The sequence below is a fragment of the Cervus canadensis genome, chromosome 5, assembly GCF_019320065.1.
Source record: "Cervus canadensis isolate Bull #8, Minnesota chromosome 5, ASM1932006v1, whole genome shotgun sequence".
NCBI classification, from domain to species: Eukaryota; Metazoa; Chordata; class Mammalia; order Artiodactyla; family Cervidae; genus Cervus; species Cervus canadensis.
In genome coordinates, this window is record NC_057390.1 from 36,734,536 (window position 1) to 36,757,618 (window position 23,083).

The 23,083-nt window shown below is 36.7% G+C and overlaps 1 protein-coding gene across 2 annotated transcripts in view; it reads right to left on the bottom strand.

The window, feature by feature from the left end:
• The window catches only part of PNPT1 (polyribonucleotide nucleotidyltransferase 1), a 42,969-nt gene extending 20,307 nt beyond the window's left edge, over nt 1–22,662 (bottom strand). The window contains exons 1-13 of one of the 2 annotated variants that reach the window (XM_043468601.1): nt 22,482–22,662; nt 18,076–18,136; nt 17,395–17,465; nt 16,595–16,700; nt 14,557–14,606; nt 13,506–13,569; nt 13,359–13,406; nt 10,942–11,055; nt 7,203–7,389; nt 6,117–6,168; nt 5,756–5,813; nt 2,052–2,148; nt 1,478–1,580 (exon numbers count right to left, since the gene is read on the bottom strand). In XM_043468601.1, coding sequence (XP_043324536.1) covers nt 1,478–1,580; nt 2,052–2,148; nt 5,756–5,813; nt 6,117–6,168; nt 7,203–7,389; nt 10,942–11,055; nt 13,359–13,406; nt 13,506–13,569; nt 14,557–14,606; nt 16,595–16,700; nt 17,395–17,465; nt 18,076–18,136; nt 22,482–22,529 — 1,059 coding nt within the window. In that variant the 5' untranslated portion in view covers nt 22,530–22,662. Of the gene's footprint in view, nt 1–1,477; nt 1,581–2,051; nt 2,149–5,755; nt 5,814–6,116; nt 6,169–7,202; nt 7,390–10,941; nt 11,056–13,358; nt 13,407–13,505; nt 13,570–14,556; nt 14,607–16,594; nt 16,701–17,394; nt 17,470–18,075; nt 18,137–22,481 lie in introns of both variants that reach the window. The other variant, XM_043468600.1, reaches the window with a different exon arrangement.
• Nucleotides 22,663–23,083: the final 421 nt, after the last annotated feature.

Below are 23,083 nucleotides of genomic sequence, written 5' to 3' on the forward strand. Positions count from 1 at the left end.
AGGTTTGTACAGTTATTTAAGACATATGCTATCATACTATGTACTACAGACTACAGATAGTTTAAAATGTAAGTTTTATACGTGCTGGGAAACCAAAAAATTTGTGTGATTTGCTTTGCTGTGATATTTATCATGCTGGTTTGAAGCTGAACTTGCAGTATATCCAAGGTATGCCTCTAGTAGACTACCACAAATAAAGCTAGAAGGCTTATGGCAAAGAAGGAGATGATACATACAAATTGTGGTTGCTGAAAAGGATTCATATTTAAAACACATAAGAATTCACTAAAAAATAGCATGAAAAATAGCATGAAAAAGACAGTAAACCATATTAAAAAAAAAAAAGAAAAAAAAATTGGTCAAAGGATATAAGCAGATAATTCATGAAAGAGCAAACCTAAACTAGGGCTACCACTTTGTTGAACTCTATCTATAGTGTTGAGACAATATCTATAGGAGTGCCCTGGAGGTATGCACCCCACAGGGTATGGTTTATACAGTTACCATGTTAATTGGCTATCATATAAAGAGAGATTCATTCATTCCTCATTAGGAAATACAAATGAAAGCAATGACATACCACTTTGTACCCATTACGTGGGCAGAATTAGTGATTTACATAATTAAAGCATTTTACCATACATGAAACATGCATACAAATATATGTTAAATATAAGAGGACAGGTGCCTATGTAAAGGAAAAGAACAGGACTGAGGTTCAGGTTAAATGGAAAAAACAAGTGAGAGCCTCGAATAGACCAACAGTGACAGTATCATAAACTGAGGAGTATGAGTGACTTGGGACTTCCCTGGTGGTCCAGTGGTTAAGACTCCACACTGCCAATGAAGGGGACAGGGGCTCAATCCCTGGTCAGGGAATTAAGATCCTACATGCCACGTGGTACAGCCAAAAAAATGCTGGGCTTCCCTCTTAGCTCAGTTGGTAAAGAATCTGCCTGCAGTGCAAGAGACCTGGGTCGGGAAGATCCCCTGGAGAAGGAAATGGCAACCCACTCCAGTATTCTTGCCTGGAGAATCCCATGGACAGAGGAGCCTGGCAGACTACAGTCCATGGGGTCGCAAGAGTTTGACATGACTGAGCGACTAAAGAGAAAGAGAGATGAGTGACCGACTTAGTGACTAAAGAGAGAGATGAGTGACTTAATTTCGTATACCTAAGATTAAAAGAAAAATGTAATAAAACTACCAGATAATTCTAGAAATGCAACTAATTTGCAGTGATGAAAGTTGCCTAAGGAAAGGGAGGGGAGCAGGAACAAGAGACCAGACAGCAACAAGGAAATTCTTTGGGGCAACTGATATGTTCATTATCTTTAAACATATTTTTAAAAAATCAGATCTTATTCTGAATAGATAATATATTCCATATGATAAAAACCTACATAAATGTACTTCTATTAAGACTAACTAAACAATCATGTATTAGCAAATAATTGTAGCTTTTTACATACATTACCTGTGTCTGTCCCCTCTGAAATAATGACGATCCGTGAAGAATCTTAAACATATCTACCTCACAATTTATATTCCTAAGTGAAGTCAAATCTCGACCGTCACACCTATAGTAATAAAGGAAATACTTATTTACAGCAGTGTTGTAAGTCAGAAAAATCACATATTATCTCTTGATCACTACCACAACATTCTCTACTTGAACTGCATATCATAACCACCTGCATAAGTTTAAAAAGTAATATAGATAGCTGGCCCCATCCTAAGTCCCACTGAATTAGAATCTCAGGGGTTATGACCCATACCCTTGTTAAAAAGCTCTACAGGTAATTCTGACATGCAGTCATGGCTTTGAAGCAATGCTCTACACATGAAGCCTACAGAGAGACAGTCAAAACATATCGACAGAATCCACACACTTGTCCACAGCTATCTAATGACTTCCTGTTATTTGAAGGAAAAAATCCTAGTTTCTAGCTTTCAGCTAGTTGTCCCTTTCAAGGAAATTTGCAGAGAGTACGTGCTTCAATTCCATCAAAAAAGGATATGTTAAAAAAAAAAAAAAAGGATATGTTTACCTTTTGTACTCATTCAAAATAATACTTCTAAAAACATCCTTTGTAGCAACATTGAAGGATTCTATTATTTCATAGGAATCAACCTCTGGAAATTTTTCTGTAGAAGAAAGACAAACCAAAACAAAGATGTTCTCTTTTTGGAAGATAAAATTTCTCTTTAAGTTCACAGTGTCAAATCAATTAACTATGGAATAGAGCCAAAGGAGCTGACTGAACATTAGTCCTCTAAGCAAAAGTTTTTAAGTAGGAGAGACACAACTATTATACCTCAAATGTACCATTAATGGGAACCTAGTTTGCTCTTGAGAAACCTATATGCAGGTGAGGAAGCAACAGTTAGAACTGGACATGGAACAACAGACTGGTTCCAAATAGGAAAAGGAGTACGTCAAGGCTGTATATTGTCACCCTGCTTATTTAACTTATATGCAGAGTACATCATGAGAAACGCTGGGCTGGAAGAAGGACAAGCTGGAATCAAGATTGCCGGGAGAATATCAATAACCTCAGATATGCAGATGACACCACCCTTATGGCAGAAAGTGAAGAGGAACTAAAAAGCCTCTTGATGAAAGTGAAAGAGGAGAGTGAAAAAGTTGGCTTAAAGCTCAACATTCAGAAAACTAAGATCATGGCATCTGGTCCCATCACCTCATGGCAAATAGATGGGGAGACAGTGGAAACAGTGTCAGACTTTATTTTCTTGTGCTCCAAAATCACTGCAGATGGTGATTGCAGCCATGAAATTAAAAGACACTTACTCCTTGGAAGGAAAGTTATGACCAACCTAGACAGCATATTAAAAAGCAGAGACATTACTTTGCCAACAAAGGTCCATCTAGTCAAGGCTATGGTTTTTCCAGTGGTCATGTATGGATGTGAGAGTTGGACTGTGAAGAAAGCTGAGCACCGAAAAATTGATTTTTTTGAACCGTGGTGCTGGAGAAGACTCTTGAGAGTCCCTTGGACTGCAAGGAGATCCAACCAGTCTATCCTAAAGGAGATCAGTCCTGGGTGTTCACTGGAAGGACTGATGCTGAAGCTAAAACTCCAATACTTTGGCCACCTGATGAGAAGAGTTGACTCACTGGAAAAGACCCTGATGCTGGGAGGGACTGGGGGCAGGAGGGGAAGGGGATGACAGAAGATGAGATGGCTGGATGGCATCACTGACTCGATGGGCATGGGTTTGGGTAGACTCCGGGAGTTGGTGATGGACAGGGAGGCCTGGCATGCTGCGATTCATGGGGTCGCAAAGAGTTGGACATGACTTAGCGACTGAACTGAACTGAGTTTGCTTTCTACCAGAACAGTAGTGCTTTAAAATCAACTATTTCATTGTTATCTGACATATCCAGCCAACCATTTTATGAGAAGTTTTAAGTGATATTTTTAAGAGTAGTCTCCTTCACTGTTTTGCCTTAGGAACTTTTATTTTAGTCCACAAATAGAGGAATAATTTTCTTTATATATTACAAATCCTCACTGACTAGTTTTTGTTTTTTGTTTAATAGATTTTCGTTTATTTCTTTATTTTTGGCTGTGCTTGGTCTTTGTTGCTGCATGAGCTTTCCTCCAGTTGTGGCGAGCAGGACCTACTCTTTAGTTGCTACTCTTTAGTTGTGGTGGTTTCTCTTGTTGTGAAGCATGGGCTCTAGGGAGTGAGTGCTTCAGCAGTTGTGGCTCCTGAGCTCTAGAGCACAGGCTCAACAGTTGTGGTGCATGGGCCTAGTTGCTTCACAGTATGTGGGATCTTCCCCGATCAGGGGTCGAACCCATGTGCCCTGCACTGGCAGGCAGATTCTTTTATCAGTGAGGAAAGCCCCCTGCTGACTAGTTTTTAGTTACCATTTATCAAGTTCTTTCATAACCCAGGTATTTTACATGTTTTTATTTAAATACCTTTCATCTCTATAGGAATCTGTGAGATAAATGCTATTATTGTTATCTCTGTCTTACAGAAGAAAAAACAGGCCTGAAGAGAAGCAAGTTGCCAGAGATCACCCAGGTAGTAACTGACAGCTGTGACCTGAATAAAGATGTCTGCCTAGGCTTATGCTTTTAAATGTTAAGCTACTTTATCTATTATCTTAATAGTTAATTCATGCCAAGTTCTAAGCACTGTTCTCTTAAGCATTTGGTTTATTAAATATAACTTGAAAGTGGCCAGAACATAAGAAATGGCCACAGAGAGATATATATTGTGTCTTTTTCAGACAGGAATAATTTTTAATATTAATTTTTATACTTTAACTAGGTTGCATTTAGAAAAATTAGTAACAAAACATTTAAAATATTATCCTATGAACCCAGATAGTCATGAAGGTATTTGACTCTGTATTATTATTACTAATTTTCTTTTTTTAGTGGAGTGGGTTGCCATGCCCTCCTCCACGGGATCTTCCTGACCCAGGAATTGAACCCACATCTCTTATGTCTTCTACTTTGGCAGGCAGGTTCTTTACCACCAGCGCCACCTGGGAAGCCCCACGACTATATATTATTAAAATCACTTTCTTTTTAAATAAGGCAGCTGGTGTTATACAACTTCTACTCATTTTTTTTTGGCATCCCCCCCCTCCCCAACTTTTTATTTTGTATTGGGGTATAGCTGGATAGCAATGTTGTGATGGTTTCAGGTGAACAGTGAAGGGACTCAGCTATGTGTACATGTATCCATTCTCCCCCAAACTCCCCTCCAATCCAGGCTGCCACATAACACTGAGCTGAGTTCCATGTGCTATTCAGTAGGTCCTTGTTGGTTATCCATTTTAAATACAGCAGTGTGTACATGTCCAAACCAAACTTCCTAACTATCCTTTCCCTCCTTCCTTCCCCCCTGGCAACCATTCTCTAAGTCTGTGAGTCTCATTCTGTTTTACAAATAAGTTCATTTGTATCATTTCTTTTCAGATTCCACATATAAGGAATGTCATATGTTATTTCTCCTTCTCTATCTGACTGACTTCTAATCCTTAATAGGATGAAATACACTGAGAAAAAACCACTTTTTCAATGGCAATTACAGATATAGATAATGGATATAGGTAATTATAGAAATACATAATGGCCTTAATATTGATGCTAGCAGCAAAATTTTTGTCTTGAGATATGCAGGTAAGAGGATATTTGTCTATTAGAAAAATTAACAAGAACTATATGTCATGTGTGGTACACATCAGTTTGTGTGACTGCTATTAAGCAATAAAATCCTTTTGTTTAATAATTTTTAGAGAGAAAGATTCTTTAAAATCTAAATTTTATAATTCCACATGTTAATAACATCAGTTGTTTACTGAATACCTGCTATGTGCCAGGCATAGATGTAAATGGTTTATTCATTCAATCCTCACAAACCATGTTAGTATTGCAATTTTATAAATTAAACAAGAATTTTAAAGAGTATCTTTTAGGTTTTCATAGGACAGGATACAAGGGTACCCATTTTGGAGTGTAAGAATTTGATTTAGAAAAGATTAGGAACACCTCATATTCAGCATTTATTGGTGCTCACTTTGGGTCAGGTGCAGTTCTTACCCATTCATAGAAGTCAGTTTAATAGTAACTTCGGGATGTATCATTATCACAAGTTTACTAAAGATAAAACTAAGGAGTAACAAGAATAACTGATCTCTTAACAACTGAAATTTTAAAATCTATTATTTCCTTTATTTTTTTAAAGTAAAAAAAAAAGTAATATTTACCTTTTAGTTGTTCCTCTGTATCTAACCTAATCTTGTTAACAGCTTCATCTCTGGAAATCTAAAAGAAAGTTGAAGTTCAGTTGTTATATATGGCATTTGTATTAAACATTTCTATTTTTTAAATTACTACACAATTAACACATTGTAATAGTAATCAGATTTCCCTAATGGTAATAGTCTTTAAAAGATCGCAACTGGTTATTGATTTGTACAAAATATTCCCTGTTTAATTCATGTATTCATGTATTCACATACTCCCCTTGTCATAAAAATATGACAAATATTCATAAACAAAATTGTGTGAGCTATGACAAAAAAGAATTCCAGAACAATTATATAAACAAAATTCAGGTATACCTACTTTATCATGTTCATGATCTGTAAAAACTGCGTAGAGTTTTTCCATGGCGAGTCTATTTTAAGCAAAAAGTAAAGGTCAGCATAATATGTAGAAACATTAGGTAGTGTTTATTATAAACAAGACTGAAATATTTAACAGGATAAAATACTTAACATTTCATAATTAAAAATATGTATTTATTGCTCTCTAACACTGTTAATCTGTTTACTATTTATGATGAAGTGAAAGTCACTCAGTTGTGTCCGACTCTGCAACTCCATGGACTATACAGTCCATGGAATTCTCCAGGCCAGAATACTGGAGTGGGTAGCTGTTCCCTTCTCCAGGGGATCTTCCCAACCCAGGGATTGAACCCAGGTCTCCTGCATTGCAGGCTGATTCTTTACCAGCTGAGTCACAAGAGAAGGAGAACACAAATTTCTTTCTCCTCACATATTAGGGGAATCACTCACACATACCTTCCCTTAACTGTTCAATTAATTTCATCTTAGATTTTTCTCTCTTTGCTCACTGTCATGGAACCAGCTGCCTTTTATTTTTTCTATGCATTTTGGCTGTTATTGCAGGTAATCCTTTGATTGGGTAGTGTTAAAACTCTAATCTCTAAGTAATGGCTGTGAGACTCATACTAAGGGAAATATTAACTTTTTTAGTTTATTTCAAATGAAATAATTCTCTGGTCATTCATTCAAAATTTATTGAGTACTTTATGTACAGGCACTATTACAAGGACTGGGCATATAGTGGTGGTTGTATTTCTTTTTGAGAACCTCAACAGTTTCCTTAGATATTCAAATATCTTATGCTTTATACTCTTTTTCCTTGACAGAGAGAGAGGAGAATTATCTTACTTTAGACGAGGATACTCACTCTCCCCTTTCCTTTGAGATTTAAACTTAGGTCCTTGAAGAGATGTAGGTTTATCCTTTTAAAAGCATTAGACTGCTATTTATGGCAATGACTCTTAAAATAGAAAGCTGGTATTTAGGAAGTAATGCATGGACAGTGCTTCCATGAGACGTTATTTCTGAGAGGAAATTAAATCTGGTGATACTTTCATATTTTCTTTTGTACAGATGTTCTTACTTATGAGCGTGTCTGACAATCTCTGGCGAAGGGACAAATAACTTCTGAGGTGTCCTCTTGATAACACCATTTTCTTTTACCAACTGCTGGATGCCCTGAATTATTTGTTGTGTATGTTTTACTCCCACTTTGATAGCATGGCAAAAGTCCTGCTGTAAAATATTCTCTGCAGAGGCTTCCAACATGACTAAAAAGAAAAAAAAAAAAAAAAAAAAAGACTGCCATTGAACCTTTTACCAATTTTCAAATGTTTCAAATCTGAATTTTCAAATTTCAATTTTACCATTTTCAAAGACCATATCATGACAAATACTACAGATCAACGTTCTACCTTTTTGATTTCCTTCCTAAGAATTAACACAATTCCAAAGTATAGACAGTAGTAAATGAATAAAGAAACCTTGATATTTGAAGTTAAGTATATACTCTTCATAAATTTACTGAAGAATTTCTCATTAAAAAAATGAAACAGAAGATGAAGTATGCAATTTTTTGTAACAGCTCTATAAGATATAATTCAAATATAAAATTCCATTCTTTAACATATACAATTACATCTATTTTTAAAATGTATTTAAATTGAAAATTTAAAATATCAGCACAGTAGATGTCCAATAACGTTTCCTGTTTAACAATTATTTGATGTGACCTCTCACTTAATTTGGTCCTTGTCACATTTTCTAATTCTTGCTTGGGTCGGGAAATCTTTGCAGTGATACTGTTTCAAGTTAGCCAACTAGAGGACCCAAGCTACTACCATAAAATGGTTGTTTTTAGTTTTGTAAAGTATAATTCCTGTGGAAAGCAGGGAAGCTCCAAAGTAAGGCTTCTAGCATTTTAGCTCTGGTTTCTATAAGGCTGAATAGACTCTTGCCAACCTGTGTGCCATTTCTGGCATCTCTCAACTTGTCCAAAGTCTAAGATCATGTCATGCATAGCTACCATCAAACTAGTGTGTTTAACCACATCATGTTGTCATTAAGATTTATTATGGCTAAAAAGTCATAATGAATTACTTCTAAAAAGTCACTTCTAAGACTTCTAAGCATAATAAAGAATGGAAAAAAAAATCTTATATGCTTTATATGTTGGAATTCCATCAGTCAGCTGAAGCAGATCTGTGAAACTAACTGAAGATCTAACATTTGTGTCACTGCTGTCTTGGAAAGACAGGAGAAAGATGGCAGGGCTGAAAAGTACTGGGGGAAAAATAGCTGGAAATTTCCAAAATTTGGCGGAAACATAAACCTGCATATTCAAGAAGCTGAATAAATCCTACATAAGATAACCCAAAGAAAGACAAATCATAATTAAACTTCTGATAACCAAAGACAAAGGAAAAAAATCTTGAAACCAGCTAGAGAAAAATGACACCATACCCATATGGGAAAAGCAATTCAAACAATAGCAGATTTATCATCAGAAACCATGGAGGCCAGAAGAAGAGGCATAATATCTTTCAGGTGCTGAAAGAGAAGAACTGTCAACCCAGAATCCTATTCCCAGTGAAAATATTTAAGAGTGAAGGAGAAATCAAAATTCTTAGATGTAGGAGAACGAAGAAAATGTGTCACCCTGAAATGGCTAAAGGAAGGTCTCTAAACAGAAAGAAAACAATGAAGGAAGAAACCATGTTAGGAACATATTAAGCAGAAATATGGGTAAATACAACACACTGGAATACTTGTCTGGAATTTTCTAAACTGTTGGATGGTTGAAGCAAAAATTCTAACACTTCTCTGTTGTGGTTCTAAATGTAGAGAAATATTAAACAAATATACATGGGGCAGAATGAAGGGAGGTTAGGTTTCAATTGTTCACTTTAGGCACAAAGAAGCTTCCTCTGATACCATGATATGGAGATGGTTATATCCTTTGTCTTATCTGTGTTCCCATGACATCTCCTTTCCCTTTCACAGAACTGGAGATTTAAAAACATGCATTTAATGTATGTAAACTGTACCTCAGTAAATTAAATTAAAAAAGAGCATAGGAACAGGTCAGAACAACAGCTGGAAGGCTGCCTATTGGGTTTCTGTGGCATTCTGCAGATACAGTAAAGATCCTCAGTTCATTCCTCTAGTATCTCTTTAAAATTAAAGTGGTTCAGACATAAAGGCAGATAAAGGTATATGACCATTTAGGAGATTGTTTATTTTGCATCTGAACAGTAATATTAACCATTTGCTTACTAGGTTCTAGGTACTATGTTGGGTACTCTACAAACCTTGACTCTGATCTTCATAATGGCCCTATAAAGTAGCCAAATCAATTTACTAATTGATAAATCAGTAATTTTTTTTTTTTTACTAATTTTGCTGAAAGTTACTAACTTTCAGCAGAAAAATTTCAGATATAGACCAAGTGAACTTCAAATAGCAAACCAACACTCTACTCAGGGCCCTTTTTGAGATGCTCAAATATAATGTAGGGGTCATTCATTATTCACAGCCTCCCAAAATCTTTAGAATCTTCTCTATATTGTGATAGTTATCCACCTTCACCTTTAAAAGGGAGGGTGACTTACTTAGTGGGCACATATCTTTTTACTATTCTTCCTGGTCCCTTGCCCCCGCCTCTTTTTTCCCCTCCTGCCTGTAAGTAAGATAAGTTGGCCAGAGTTCTGTTAGCCAGAGCTCTGGAATCCCATGGTCAGAGAAGCCTGACAGGCTACAGTCCATGGGGTTGCAAGATTTGTACACGACTTGGCGATTACACCACCACTGGTAGCCAGTACGTAAGCATGAAGATGTGGGCAACACCCTGAGGACAGCAGAGTAGAAAGCTATAAAACAATCTAGATTTCTTAAGACATTAGGGATGCTGCTATAACTGTCCTGGACTCATTATCTCTGAATTTTTGTTACTTTAGAGAAAATAAGTTCTTATCTTGTTTAAGCCTTGTTATTTAGCTTAACCACACAATTCCTAACTAACATGTAGATAATACACAATTCCTCTTTCATGTATTTTGTCTATCATCTAGTTCTAAGTCATCATGAACATTCCAAAAGCAGCAGCTGGAAATGAGGTATTTCACATGTTAACTGAACAAAAAAGCACTAAAAGTTTAATAAGTTTACGTTTCATCAAAATGTTCCTACATCAGAAGATTCTGTGTCAAAAAGTTCCAGACAACAAATATCAGGTAGCAGGATAAACTAAGAGACCTTAATTTATTTGTCCAAGATTGCATCGTTAACTATGGCAGATGCTGGGTTTCAAACCCAAGTCATTTTGACTGTTAAAGGCTATTCCCCTTCAACAGAACCAGCCTCTGATTTTTGTTCATGTTGATTATGGCATTTTAGTTGGAAGGAGTAAAGGTGACCCATTGTCCAGTGCATATCTTTATCCCTAGTTTCCTATAAGGAAATATGATACTCTTTCTCAGAGGACAACAAACAGGCTTAGAATGACTACATTAGCTAAATTAAAGTATTTAAACTAATAAAACAATTTATTTACTACCAGATTTAAAACTTCAAATTTTAGACTAGCTTATCAGTCTAAAAATAATTACTAAAATTATCTTAATAAAAACTTTTGTATTTCAATTAGTTATGTAACATTCTATAATTCTAGGTATTGTTTGACATAAGCAAGAGCACTACCAAAATGGGGCAGCAATAAAATAAAACAAAAATGTTTATGGACAATTAATGAAACACACATACATTTTTAGAAGCCAAAGCCTATACATAAAATCCAGAACAAATCTACCACATAAACTACTTACCAATCTGACTTTTAGGTGCTCCAGTAACCACTAAATTTAAAGTACTGTTTGCCATTTCTTTTCGTGTTGGGTTAACTACACATTCTCCATCAATCATTCCTATTCGTACTGCCCCTAAAATATATTAAAATATTGGCAACTGTTTAATAAAAACTCAGTTTTCAAGACATTCCAGTAATGGCTTCAATCCCTATCTTCAATAGTGACCACAATAAAATCCGTATTTCTATCGTGGTATTTAAGGACCATTGATTATACTACCTCACCCTATCTTCTGGCCTCACTGGGAGACTCAAGTTCAGCATTCATCTCTGTGATTATGCTCGTAATCTTTTCCTAGTCTTGACTGTATTTTCTCTTAAGACAAGTGCTTACCTTCTGATCCTACTAAGGTACAGCATAAATGTCAGTGACTCTTGAGAAACCCTCTCTGGCACCCAACCACACAAATACAAACCTGCCTTCTCTATCATTTTCTTAACACTCTGAAGATACTTTTATAGTATTGTTTATATTGTTTCACTCATGCTGAAACCAAGAACTGTCTCATTCATCTCTGTACTGCTAATACCTAGTCTGCCTTAGTTCTTTCATTCAGTTCAGTTTAGTTCAGTCGCTCAGTCATGTCCGACTCTCTGCGACCCCATGAACTGCAGCACACCAGGCCTCCCTGTCCATCACAAACTCCTGGAGTCAACCCAAACCCATGTCCATCGAGTCGGTGATGCCATCCAACCATCTCATCCTCTGTCGTCCCCTTCTCCTCCTGCCTTCAATCTTTCCCAGTATCAGGGTCTTTTCCAGTGAGTCAGCTCTTCACATCAGGTGGCCAAAGTACTGGAGTTTCAGCTTCAACATCAGTCCTTCCAATGAACACCCAGGACTGATCTCCTTTACGATAGACTGGTTGGATCTCCTTGCAGTCCAAGGGACTTTCAACAGTCTTCTCCAACACCATAGTTCAAAGGCATCAATTCTTCTGCGGTCAGCTTTCTTTATAGTCCAACTCTCACATCCATACATGACCACTGGAAAAACCATAGCCTTGACTAGATGGACCTTTGTTGGCAAAGTAATGTCTCTGCTTTTTAATATGCTGTCTAGGTTGGTCATAACTTTCCTTCCAAGGAGTAAGTGTCTTTTAATTTCATGGCTGCAATCACCATCTGCAGTGATTCTGGAGCACAAGAAAATAAAAAGTCAGCCACTGTTTCCCCATCTATTTGCCATGAAGTGATGGGACCAGATGCCATGATCTTAGTTTTCTGAATGTTGAGCTTTAAGCCAGCTCTTTCACTCTCCTCTTTCACTTTCATCAAGAGGCTCTTTAGTTCTTCTTCACTTTCTGCCATAAGGGTGGTATCATCTGTATATCTGAGGTTACTGATATTTCTCCCAGCAATCTTGATTCCAGCTTGTGCTTCCGCCAGCCCAGCGTTTCTCATGATGTACTCTGCATATAAGTTAAATAAGCAGGGTGACAATATACAGCCTTGACGTACTCCTTTTCCTATTTGGAACCAGTCTGTTCCATGTCCAGTTCTAAGTGTTGCTTCCTGACCTACATACAGGTTTCTCAAGAGGCAGGTCACGTGGTCCCATCTCTTTCAGAATTTTCCACAGTTTATTGTGATCCACACAGTCAAAGGCTTTGGCATAGTCAATAAAGCAGAAATAGATGTTTTTCTGGAACTCTCTTTTTTGATGATCCAGTGGATGTTGGCAATATGATCTCTGGTTCCTCTGCCTTTTCTAAAACCAGCTTGAACATCTGGAAGTTCACAGTTCACGTATTGCTGAAGCCTGGCTTGGAGAATTTTAAGCATTACTTTGCTAGCGTGTGAGATGAATGCAATTGTATGGTAGTTTCAGCATTCTTTAACATTGCCTTTTATTGGGATTGGAATGAGAACTGTTCTTCATTGCTAAGTCCAGTATAGGGCATTTAGGACACTCACTAATTATTTATCTGAGAAATCATTTGTATATTGCATGAATACAACTTACATGAGCTGTAAGTTACAAACAAGTTTATATCTCAATAGTATCTTGAAAGAGTGTGTACACCCTGACAATTTCTCAGTCCAAAAATAGAGAACTTCTTCAAACAGAAGGGGCAACTAACTAAGAAGTCACAGTATCTGAGAACATAAAATAATCTCTAACACAAAACATATTGCTATAAGAAACAAAACCCAAAGCAAAGATTAAAGTGTCTTAAAGATCTGAAAGGACTCTTCTTAGAATGTCATCTAATCAGATTCCCCAAGAAATAGTAAATCAAAGCTAATAAATCTTATGCCCTTGCTATAGCATGCTCACTCCTATTTTCTGAAAGAAATATGTTTCTTCAATGATCTTAGCCAAAAAGGTGAGAAGTGATAGAAAAAATGTTTTATTTTCAAATCCTAACTTACCAATAGGTCCATTCCAAGGAATATCTGATAATGAGAGGGCTACAGAAGCTTTAAAAAAGAAAGAAAATAAGAGCTGAAATAAAAATATTTCATTGCTTAAAAAATAAAATCAACAGTAATAATTTTAATATTTATTTTTATACTTACCACCATTAATTGCTAGGACATCAGGTTCATTAACACCATCTACTGCCAACAGATTACAAAGGATCTGGTGCAAGGGAAAAAATGCAAAGCACTTTAAAAAAAATCTACTTGATTTGGGAGGATTATCATTTGGAATAACATCTTGGCCTAAAATATAGGAAAACTTTATGATATGGTTCAAAGCAAAAGCTTTGAAGTCAAACCCCTTACCTCTGGCTATCATTTAACTACATGCTTGACCATAGAAAAAAATTACTTAAATTAAGCCTCAAAAGTTTCCTCATCTTTAAAAGGGAAAAATAATGTTATCTTCCTAAAAAGTTCTTAGGAAAATTATAGGAAATACTGTGTGTAAATTATTTATAGTACTGAGCAGTTAATGTTAGCTAGCTATGTTAGTAAATGTTACATAAAAATATTGTTGTCTCAGGTTTGTTAAGCATAAACAAATTACATTGTAATAATATGCTTATGTCAGGCACTTAGGAAAATAACTTCTCGAGGCAGTGACATTCTGACAAAGAATATTTGCAAGGCAAATTTATTTTTTTCAAACACATAAAATAGTTAATTAAAGTATATATATGGGTCATTGTTACAAAAGAAGGTAATATTCAGAAAGTAACAAAATATAACAAAGCAGATGTTTAGAGAACCCAGTGATAAAAAATAGGTAATAAAGACTATGTTGACAGTCCTTGTCTATTACTAATATGACCTTCGAGGTCCAGTCTGAACTGTCCCCACTCACCTCAATTACTCTAACCTTTTTCAAATTTACCACTTTCTTTCCTGCCCAAGGATTTTCTGCCTCCTGTTCCATCTTCCTCTACTCCCACATTGGTTAATTCCTACTCATAATTCAGGTATCAGCTCATATTGATACCAAATAAATGTTAGATTTTAAAAATTAATGTAAACTGTAGCAGCATCACCAAAAATTCTTATTTTATACTGTTTATGTTTGGCCTAGGAAGTATTAAATAGAGATTACATCATTTTTTTTTTTTTTTACTGACCTGGAAACAAATAAACCTAAGACAGAACATACCTGTGTATCATAAAAGTAGCCAGCTGGAAAGAGAGGTCTAATTGAACGATCTGCCAAAAGAAAAGAAAAAAGAGATTAGTTACTAACAGAAGTTGCTTCACAATTCAAAACTTTCCCCCATGGGAGGGATTGGGGGTAGGAGGAGAAGGGGACGACAGAGGATGAGATGGCTAGATGGCATCACCGACTCCATGAATATGAGTTTGAGTAAACTCCGGGAGTTGGTGATGGACAGGGAGGCCTGGCATGCTGCGATTCATGGGGTCGCAAAGAGTCGGACACGACTGAGCGACTGACCTGAACTGAAGAGATGTTCTAGAAGGAAAGCTTTTTCATCTCCTCTTGTCTAGATACTATTCTTCTATTACAACTTTGTTACCAGTAGTATCACACTGCTGCTGCTGCTAAGTCATGTAAGTCGTGTCCGAGTCTGTGCCCCCCATAGATGGCAGCCCACCAGGCTCCTGTCCCTGGGATTCTTCAGGCAAGAACACTGGAGTGGGGTGCCACTGCCTTCTCCAGTGCATGAAAGTGAAAAGTGAAAGTGAAGTTGCTCAGTCGTGTCCACTCTTAGCGACCCCATGGACTGCAGCCCACCAGGCTCCTCCGTCCATGGGATTTTCCAGGCAAGAGTACTGGAGTGGGGTGCCATCATACTGCTAGTACACAACAATTGCAAGTTTAAGTTTCCTGAGTATTTTAATGTGAAAACAGACTCACAGGCCATTTCCTCACTATATTTTCTCCCACTTATCTCAACATTGATATGAGAGATGTACAGTTATGTAAATTTTGTTTCCCTGATGATTACCAAAGTTTCTACACTAAAACCCTAAAAGGAAAAAGGAGGTAGTATAGTTGAAGGATGAGTATTCTATAACAAATGTACAGAACACAGTTCATGTATCCAGTGCAGAATTTAAGTATTTTCCAACCATCATTTTACCAGTCTAGCGGCTCCACCTCCATTCTACCTTTAAAATCCTTAAACTAAACTTTACTTATCATCAATTTTTAATTCCTCTATTACCACATTCTCCCCCCTGAGAATTCATTCTAAGCCTCAAAGATTGAACAGCAGCTAAATTCATTAGGTATGATTTTGAATCCCCTCAAATAAATGTAGACATATTGCCATCTTAGCCACAAATTTCACATTGAGGAGAGAAATCATCACAAATATGCCACTTCTTAAAATGAAAATAAAATAAAAATCACGACTTTTTATTAAAAAAAAAACAAAAAACAAAAAAACAAACCAAGCTAAAAAATAATGTAACTAACCATTTAATAAAACAAAACAATAACAGCAAAAACAAAACCCCTGGACTAATGTACTCACAGGGACACAGATAAATATTAATATGCACCAGGTCCTAAAGATGAAAAACCAGGACAGGAGCACCCAAGTGTAAAATTAGGGAGCAACGTTTCATCCTGGTTCCACAGACACCAAAATTCATTGCTTAATTGTTATTTATTTATTTAAGCAGAGGAAAGAGGCTTAAGACCAACAGCACACCAAAATAAAACACTTCCTTGGAATTCTGTGTCTGACGAGTGCATATAAACATACATAAAGTAGGAATTTTGGTTAGAAGAACTGTAAACTACAAATGCTCCCACGATATTTAAGGATATCAAAGATCTGAAAAATCATAAACATTTTTCAGTAGTTGATGACTATAATACTTTTAGGAATTACTATGCTGAACATACAAATGAAAAATCCTTAGGACAGGTTCAACAGAGTAGAGATGTGGGGCCTAGAATTTATATGATTAATAGAGATTCATTCATTTGGTCAACAAATATTTGTTGAATGCCTGTTTTGTGCCAGGTAGTATGCTAGGTATAGGGGATTCAGTATTAAACAAAAAGTTTTTTCTCATGAAGCCCATATTTGAATCAGGGGATACAGAAAGTAAATAATCTTAGGTGGTGTTAATGTAATGAAGAAAATTTAAGAGCTATTATAGAACATAGATGAAAGAGAAGAGATACTAACACAGGTATATCAGAGACCTTAATATCTTACCTATTACTCGACTTGTAAGAATTTCTTTATCAGAAGATCCAATCTCTCTTCTGAGATAGTTTGTGGGAATTCTACCTGCTGCAGCAGCCTTCTGTCTATAGTCAACCTGAAGGAGTGATGAAAAAAAATGCTGTTCATTTGACTGCTTTTTGTAGTAGCAAATTTTCCCCAAGAAATTACTGTGGAGATACAATTGTCCTGAGGTTGCCAACAACATATTCCAGACTAAGAGTGAATATTTTGCTTACTTTTAGCGTTTTGTATCTCTTAGAGAAAGGAGAGTGACAGAAATAGTCAGTAAACTGATTTTTTAAAAAGCCTTCCACTACCCAGTTAGATGACTGTGTAGACTCAATACTTCCCACAGTAGCTTATCCTGGTCAAGTTCAACACTGCCTTTTTTTTGTGTTAACTCTTAGATATAACTGCATTCCCCTTATCATAATAAAAGAAGCCATAAAGTACTATTTTCACCAAAAATATACTTGTAGACTCATACAAAGGGAAATCTATGAAAACAATGAATTCATTGCTTACTAAATATCAAAGTACTTATGCACTTCCACTGTTTCTGTCAACTTGATAAACCTGGATCTTTAAAAAAGTATGATAACCACTGATATAAGAACTGGTTATGAAGCAATCAATTTAAATTCTTTTAATGACTCAATATCACACAATAAAGGAAAATCCTCTATTGTGCAAAGTTTACAATTTGTACTCACTAGACATTGGACAAAAATATTACAAATTCTATATTTATTCTATATTACAGTTCAGAAAAATCAGCAAATACTTACCACCAAAGGCATGAATTGGGAAGGTGAAGGTTTTGTTTTACTGACTGCTGTGACCATCACTGCAGTGTCACCTGACTTAAACATAAACAACAACACTGGTAAATTCCTTTAAAATTAGATATTAACATATAAGCAGTTATTCATATAAGACTGAATCCTCCCTTAGTTAAACCCAAGGAAAGAGAATTGTTATTCTGTGACACTATGACTATGAAAATAATTACTCACAAGCAGTCCAATCTTAATCCCTTCTGCACAACCATGATCTATATTAGAATAGTCACTAAGTTTTTCAAAAGTAACAGAACTAAAAGTGAAAAGGCTCACTCATAGCTTAGTCACATCCAATCATATTTTCTACTTCTTATTAGGAAATTTAGGCTATAAATAAAGAAAAAACTACTATTGAAGAAACCAGTAAAATTACTTTCTCTAGAAAAGCATTACAGAATTTATTAACAGAATGAAATAGAACCCCAAGTTTGGAAGAGACCTTAAAGGTCATTTAGTACACCTAGTCCTCTGACTCCCCTGTTGTCTGGAATGATTTTGACACTAGAAATGGTCTGAATTAATTTCCAGTACCAGAATTCTAAGAAGTTACATGATGTTATAAAGATACTCAGTACCAGTCTCCATAACCATTTTTAGGATGAAAATTTAACAATTTGGACTTTTTACCTGTACCACAGCAGAGCCATCTGCAAATCTGGCCAGTTTTCCAGAGGATATTTCTAATTTTCTGTTCAAAATAAGAATTCAATACAAAAGGACTTAGGTCATTAGTACAATTCCTAACTTAGAATAAATCAAAGATTCTAAAGAACTAAAGGTCCCTTTGGCCCCTAACTAGCAAAAAACAAATAAATAAACAAAATAGGGACAGAGCTCACTATCATTACCAAAGATTGAAGAGGAGTTTAAGATCTCCTTGAGGAAAAATACAGAAACCAAGGCACAGGAGTAATCTGAATGACAGAGTATTTCTGAAGAGAAGAAGCTCCTTTCTAAAGGTTAATTTCCCATTTATCACATCTTTTGTCTCTTGTCTTACCACCCTTGCCTTGTTGACTAAAGTAGCCTTTTAACACACAAACTTTATCATTTCTCTCCTTAATTCCTTTAAAATCTCCCTCATTGCCTTTAAAATATAAACTCCAAAATTGCCAACATACACTTTCATGTTCTACAACAGTGCCAAGATAAGTCAGTAGGGGAAAGAAACAGTCTTTTCAACCAATGGTGCTGGGACAATTGGATATCCACATGCAAAAAAGTTAATACAAGTTGGACCCTTTCCTCATATAAATAAAAATTAACTCAAAATGGATTATTGATATAAATGTAAAAATTAAAACTATAACACTCTAAGAAAAAAACACAGGAGTAAATCTTCATAAACCTGGGTTAGACAACATCTTGCTATAGATGACATCAAAAGCACGGATAACAAAAGAAAAAAAAACATAAATCTGACTTTATCAAAATTAAAAACTTTCATGCTACAAAGGATATCATCAACAAAGTGAAAGAAAACCTACAGAATAGCAGAAAGTATTTGGAAATCATATACCTGATAAGGGACTCGTATCTAGAATATGTAAAGGACTCTTACAACCCAAAAATAACAAGAAACCCAATTTTATAAACCGGCAAAGGATTTCAATCAATGTCTCTTCAAGGAAGATCAACAGTACTGCATGAAAATATGCTCAACATCATTAGCCGCTAGGGAAATGCAAATCGAAAACACAATGAGATACTATTCACATCTGCTAGGATGGTTAAGATGGGTATGTGTTGATGGTGTGTGTGGAGAAATTGGCAGTCTCATACACTGCTGACTGAAATGTAAAATGGTGCACCTGCTTTGGGAAATGATCTGGCAATTCCTCAAAAGGTAAAACACAGAAGTACCCCAGATGTTCTCAAACACAGGCCTGGATTAGTAGTCAAATACCAAATCCTCCCACTTCTTTGTTCTTTCTGTTGATCTACACAGTGTCTCCTTTAGGGGTCCCAGACCACCTACCAGATAGCTTTGCCTTCGTGACTGACCTAATTTAAACTTTTCTCCCCCTAGGTGATTACTTTCCATTATGTCTCATGATCTCAGCTGGTGTCTAACTGATACATGTAATTATTTCCTGTAAATGCACTTTTAGTTGTTTTTGATGCAAATATGTTAATAGTTTTGTATTTCATGGTGATTTTACCTCATCAATTTACTTGCCAATATTTTAATTTTAATGTATAAAATACCTCCAAATATATATAAAAGATTGTTAACAAATCAGTGGCTTCTGGAATTGGAACTGGGTGGCTATGGAACTGTATGAGATTTTTGAGCTTTTTAAATATTGAACAATGTGAGTGAATACCTAATCAAAATATACTTTTGAAAAAAATAATAAAAAGGATAAGATGAGCAGGGAGGTCCTATTGGTGGGCAAAAGAGTGGGAGGAGATAGCTTAGGAAGAGAGAAGGGAATAGAGGAGCTATCTGCCACAGGAAGTAGAACTCCAGGGAGAGAGAGATGCAAGTATTTTTGGAAACACTTGCAAAATGGTATGGAATGTAACCACCTTCCTCCAAGAAAAATTCAGTAGTTCAAAACTCATGCTACCCTACCCCTACTCCCGCAAAAATAAAACAAATACCCAGTTTTATGATTTGGCCTTGCGTTTGCTGCAAACTCATATTTCACTTTTCACTCCATCCACAGTGAGTTATTTGTAGCTAGTCAATACACTCTCTCACTTCTCTGCAATTGCACTGGCCATTTTCTCTGCTACTTTCTCCTTGCTCATTCCTTTTTGCATTTCAGGATTCACCTTCAACATCAAGCTTTACAGTGGGATAAACACCCCTTTGTGCTCCTTCAGCACCCTATTCATACCTTTCCCACACTGATTTTCTCAGCACTGAATCTGTGTTCTTCCTCATCAGACTATTTCTAGTTGCCTTGGAACTCAATATAGTAAATGCTCAATAACTTGCTGAAATGAAAATTACTACAAAGTTTATTGTGAGTAGTAAAGACATTTACCACAATAGTATACAACCTTCTAGAACATTGTAAAGAATACACATAACAAGTATCAAGTTGATGGTACAAATCAGTCACCCAAAAAAGTTTGTTGCAAACTTATGACAAAGAAAATAATTTACCCAGCAGGTATGATATTTATGAATCTCACTGCTACAACACATGACACAGGTTTAAAAAGAGGTTACAAAAAAAAAAAAAAAATCCCAGTTGACTAATAAATGAGATTCAAAGTAGATTATGAAAAATTTGGAGGGCAAACCTAACCTTGTTGTTTTGAGTCCCTAGTGCTTAACAAACAGTAGATGTCTGTGTAATGAAATGTTCTGGGGCATTTCTTCAGAGAAGAATAAATTTTCAGTCCTTGAAGAATGGAAGAGATATCTTTTCCCTCAAAAATCAGAATCAAAGAATGCAAGACGTGGAAAGAAAGACCTTAGAGATCATCTAGTCTAGCAGTCAACAAACTACAACTCTTCTTTTTATAGTCTTTAACCTAACAACTTTTTTTTTCTTTTTACATTTTTAGAGGGTATGTAAATGCATATGATTATGTGACTGACACGCAGTAGGCAAAACCGAAACACCCACCTTTATGATTTGGTCTAAAATATTTACTCTCTGACCCATTACAGAAAAAGTTTGCTGACTCTTGATCTAGTAACAGTCTCCTCATTCAGGGGAGTGGAAGGAGTGGTGACAACTTGTTCAAAGATCATTCAGTAAGTCAGGGAGGAAGTGCTGGATTCAAAGCCAGATTTTCTGACTTTTGTATGAACTAGGGTCAACGTTTTATAAAAAATACATGTGAAAAGTATATATAAAGTATTAGCAGTTTCATTTATTCTAAAAACGAATCCCATACTAGTTTTTTTTTTTATTTATTTTTATTAGTTGGAGGCTAATTACTTTACAATTATTGTCGTGGTTTTTGCCATACACTGACATGAATCAGCCATGGATTTACATGTGTTCCCCATCCTGAACCTCCCCTCCCACCTCCGTCCCCATCCCATCCCTCTGGGTCATCCCAGTGTACCAGCCCTGAGCACTTGTCTCATGCATCCAACTTGGACTGGCGATCTGTTTCACACTTGATAATATATATGTTTCAATGCTATTCTCTCAGATCATCCCACCCTCGATAACCCTATATGCAAGACAGAAACACAGATGTATAGAACAGACTTTTGGACTCCATACTAGTTTTATAAAAGTGATTTAAGACATGAATTCTGGCAAACAGACCCCAAGAGAAAGTATCAATTTGAAACACAAGTTCAAAATCCACCTAGTCTCATAGGAGTAGCTTTGACTGACCCTGATAAAGTTACCTAAACTTCTCTGAGCCCCTGTTGCTTTAACTATAAAATGAGAGTAATAGTACATTTACTACAGGCTTCCCAAGGTGGCTAAACCGTAAAGAATTTGCCTGCAATTCAGGTGACCTGGGTTCCATCCCTGGGTTAGGAAGATCCCTTGCAGAAGGGAATGGCAATCCACTCCAGTAATTTGCCTGGAGAATTCCATGGACAGAAGAGCCTGGCTGGGGTCGCAAAGAGTCGGACAGGACTTAGTGACTAACACTTCCACAGGCTTTAACAGAGTATCATATAACCAGTATCAAGAAACTGACTTTGTCCTTCCCCTCCTACCCAGAGTCATACGGGCCGAGCTTTATATGCAATAAACTGGACTGAAGGACGTAAGCATCAATTGTTAACGGGTTATCTTTTCATTTCATAGCCGAGGAATCACCAAAAGTAAAGAGAACGGAAATCAGGTGGGCAGACTCAGCTGGGGAAAAGAAGCTCGGAACAGGGAGGGAGCGAGGAAGAAGCAGCAAAGGACACTGAGACAGCAAGAGAAGTAGGGGGATGGGGGTGGGGGTGCCAAGAAACAGATTCCAAACACGGAAAGGGCAATTTGTAACTTAGATTTAGGGTAAAGAGACCTGGGTTGCGGATTCGTACTCTAGAAAGTGAATGTACTCAGACCCGCCTTGTGAAAGAACAGAGAACACACACGGTTCCTTACCTGCTGCCTAAATCCACGGCCACGGATCGCTGTCCGGTGCCACCCCATAGTGCTCGCACCTGTAACTGGGTGAGTGTCCTATCCCGCCCTGGCAGACGGAGGGGACCATCGCCCAGAGGCCGCAGCCGGAGGCACGAGCAGCAGTGCCTGCAGGCCGCCATGACACCTGGCACGCGATCAGCCCGGGCCGCGCCCTGATTGGCTTACTCAGCAGATAGTGGGGCGGAGCCTGATGCAGTTTCGTTTCCGCGGTACCGGGGGGAACGCCGGGGAAGCGGATACCTGGCTGCTTTCTACGAAGCGTAGAGAGGGTCAAAACTATCTGAACGCAATTGAGCCAACTCGTCCTTTATGTATTAGCCAATCAACAACAATTGGAAAAAATAATGTGAGTTTTTTGGTTTGTTTTTCGTTTTTCTATCGTAGTTTAAAAGAGAATCTAAAATAGCACAAGTATTTAAAGGAGTACTGCAGTAATAGAAATAATCAGAAAACACATTGTTGTTATCTGGCTTCTGTCAGCTGAGAATTAGGAGAATTTGCGTAGTGGGCCATGGAAAGAGACCTTTCTCTCTTCCATCCTCCCCCCCTGGCTTTTATTT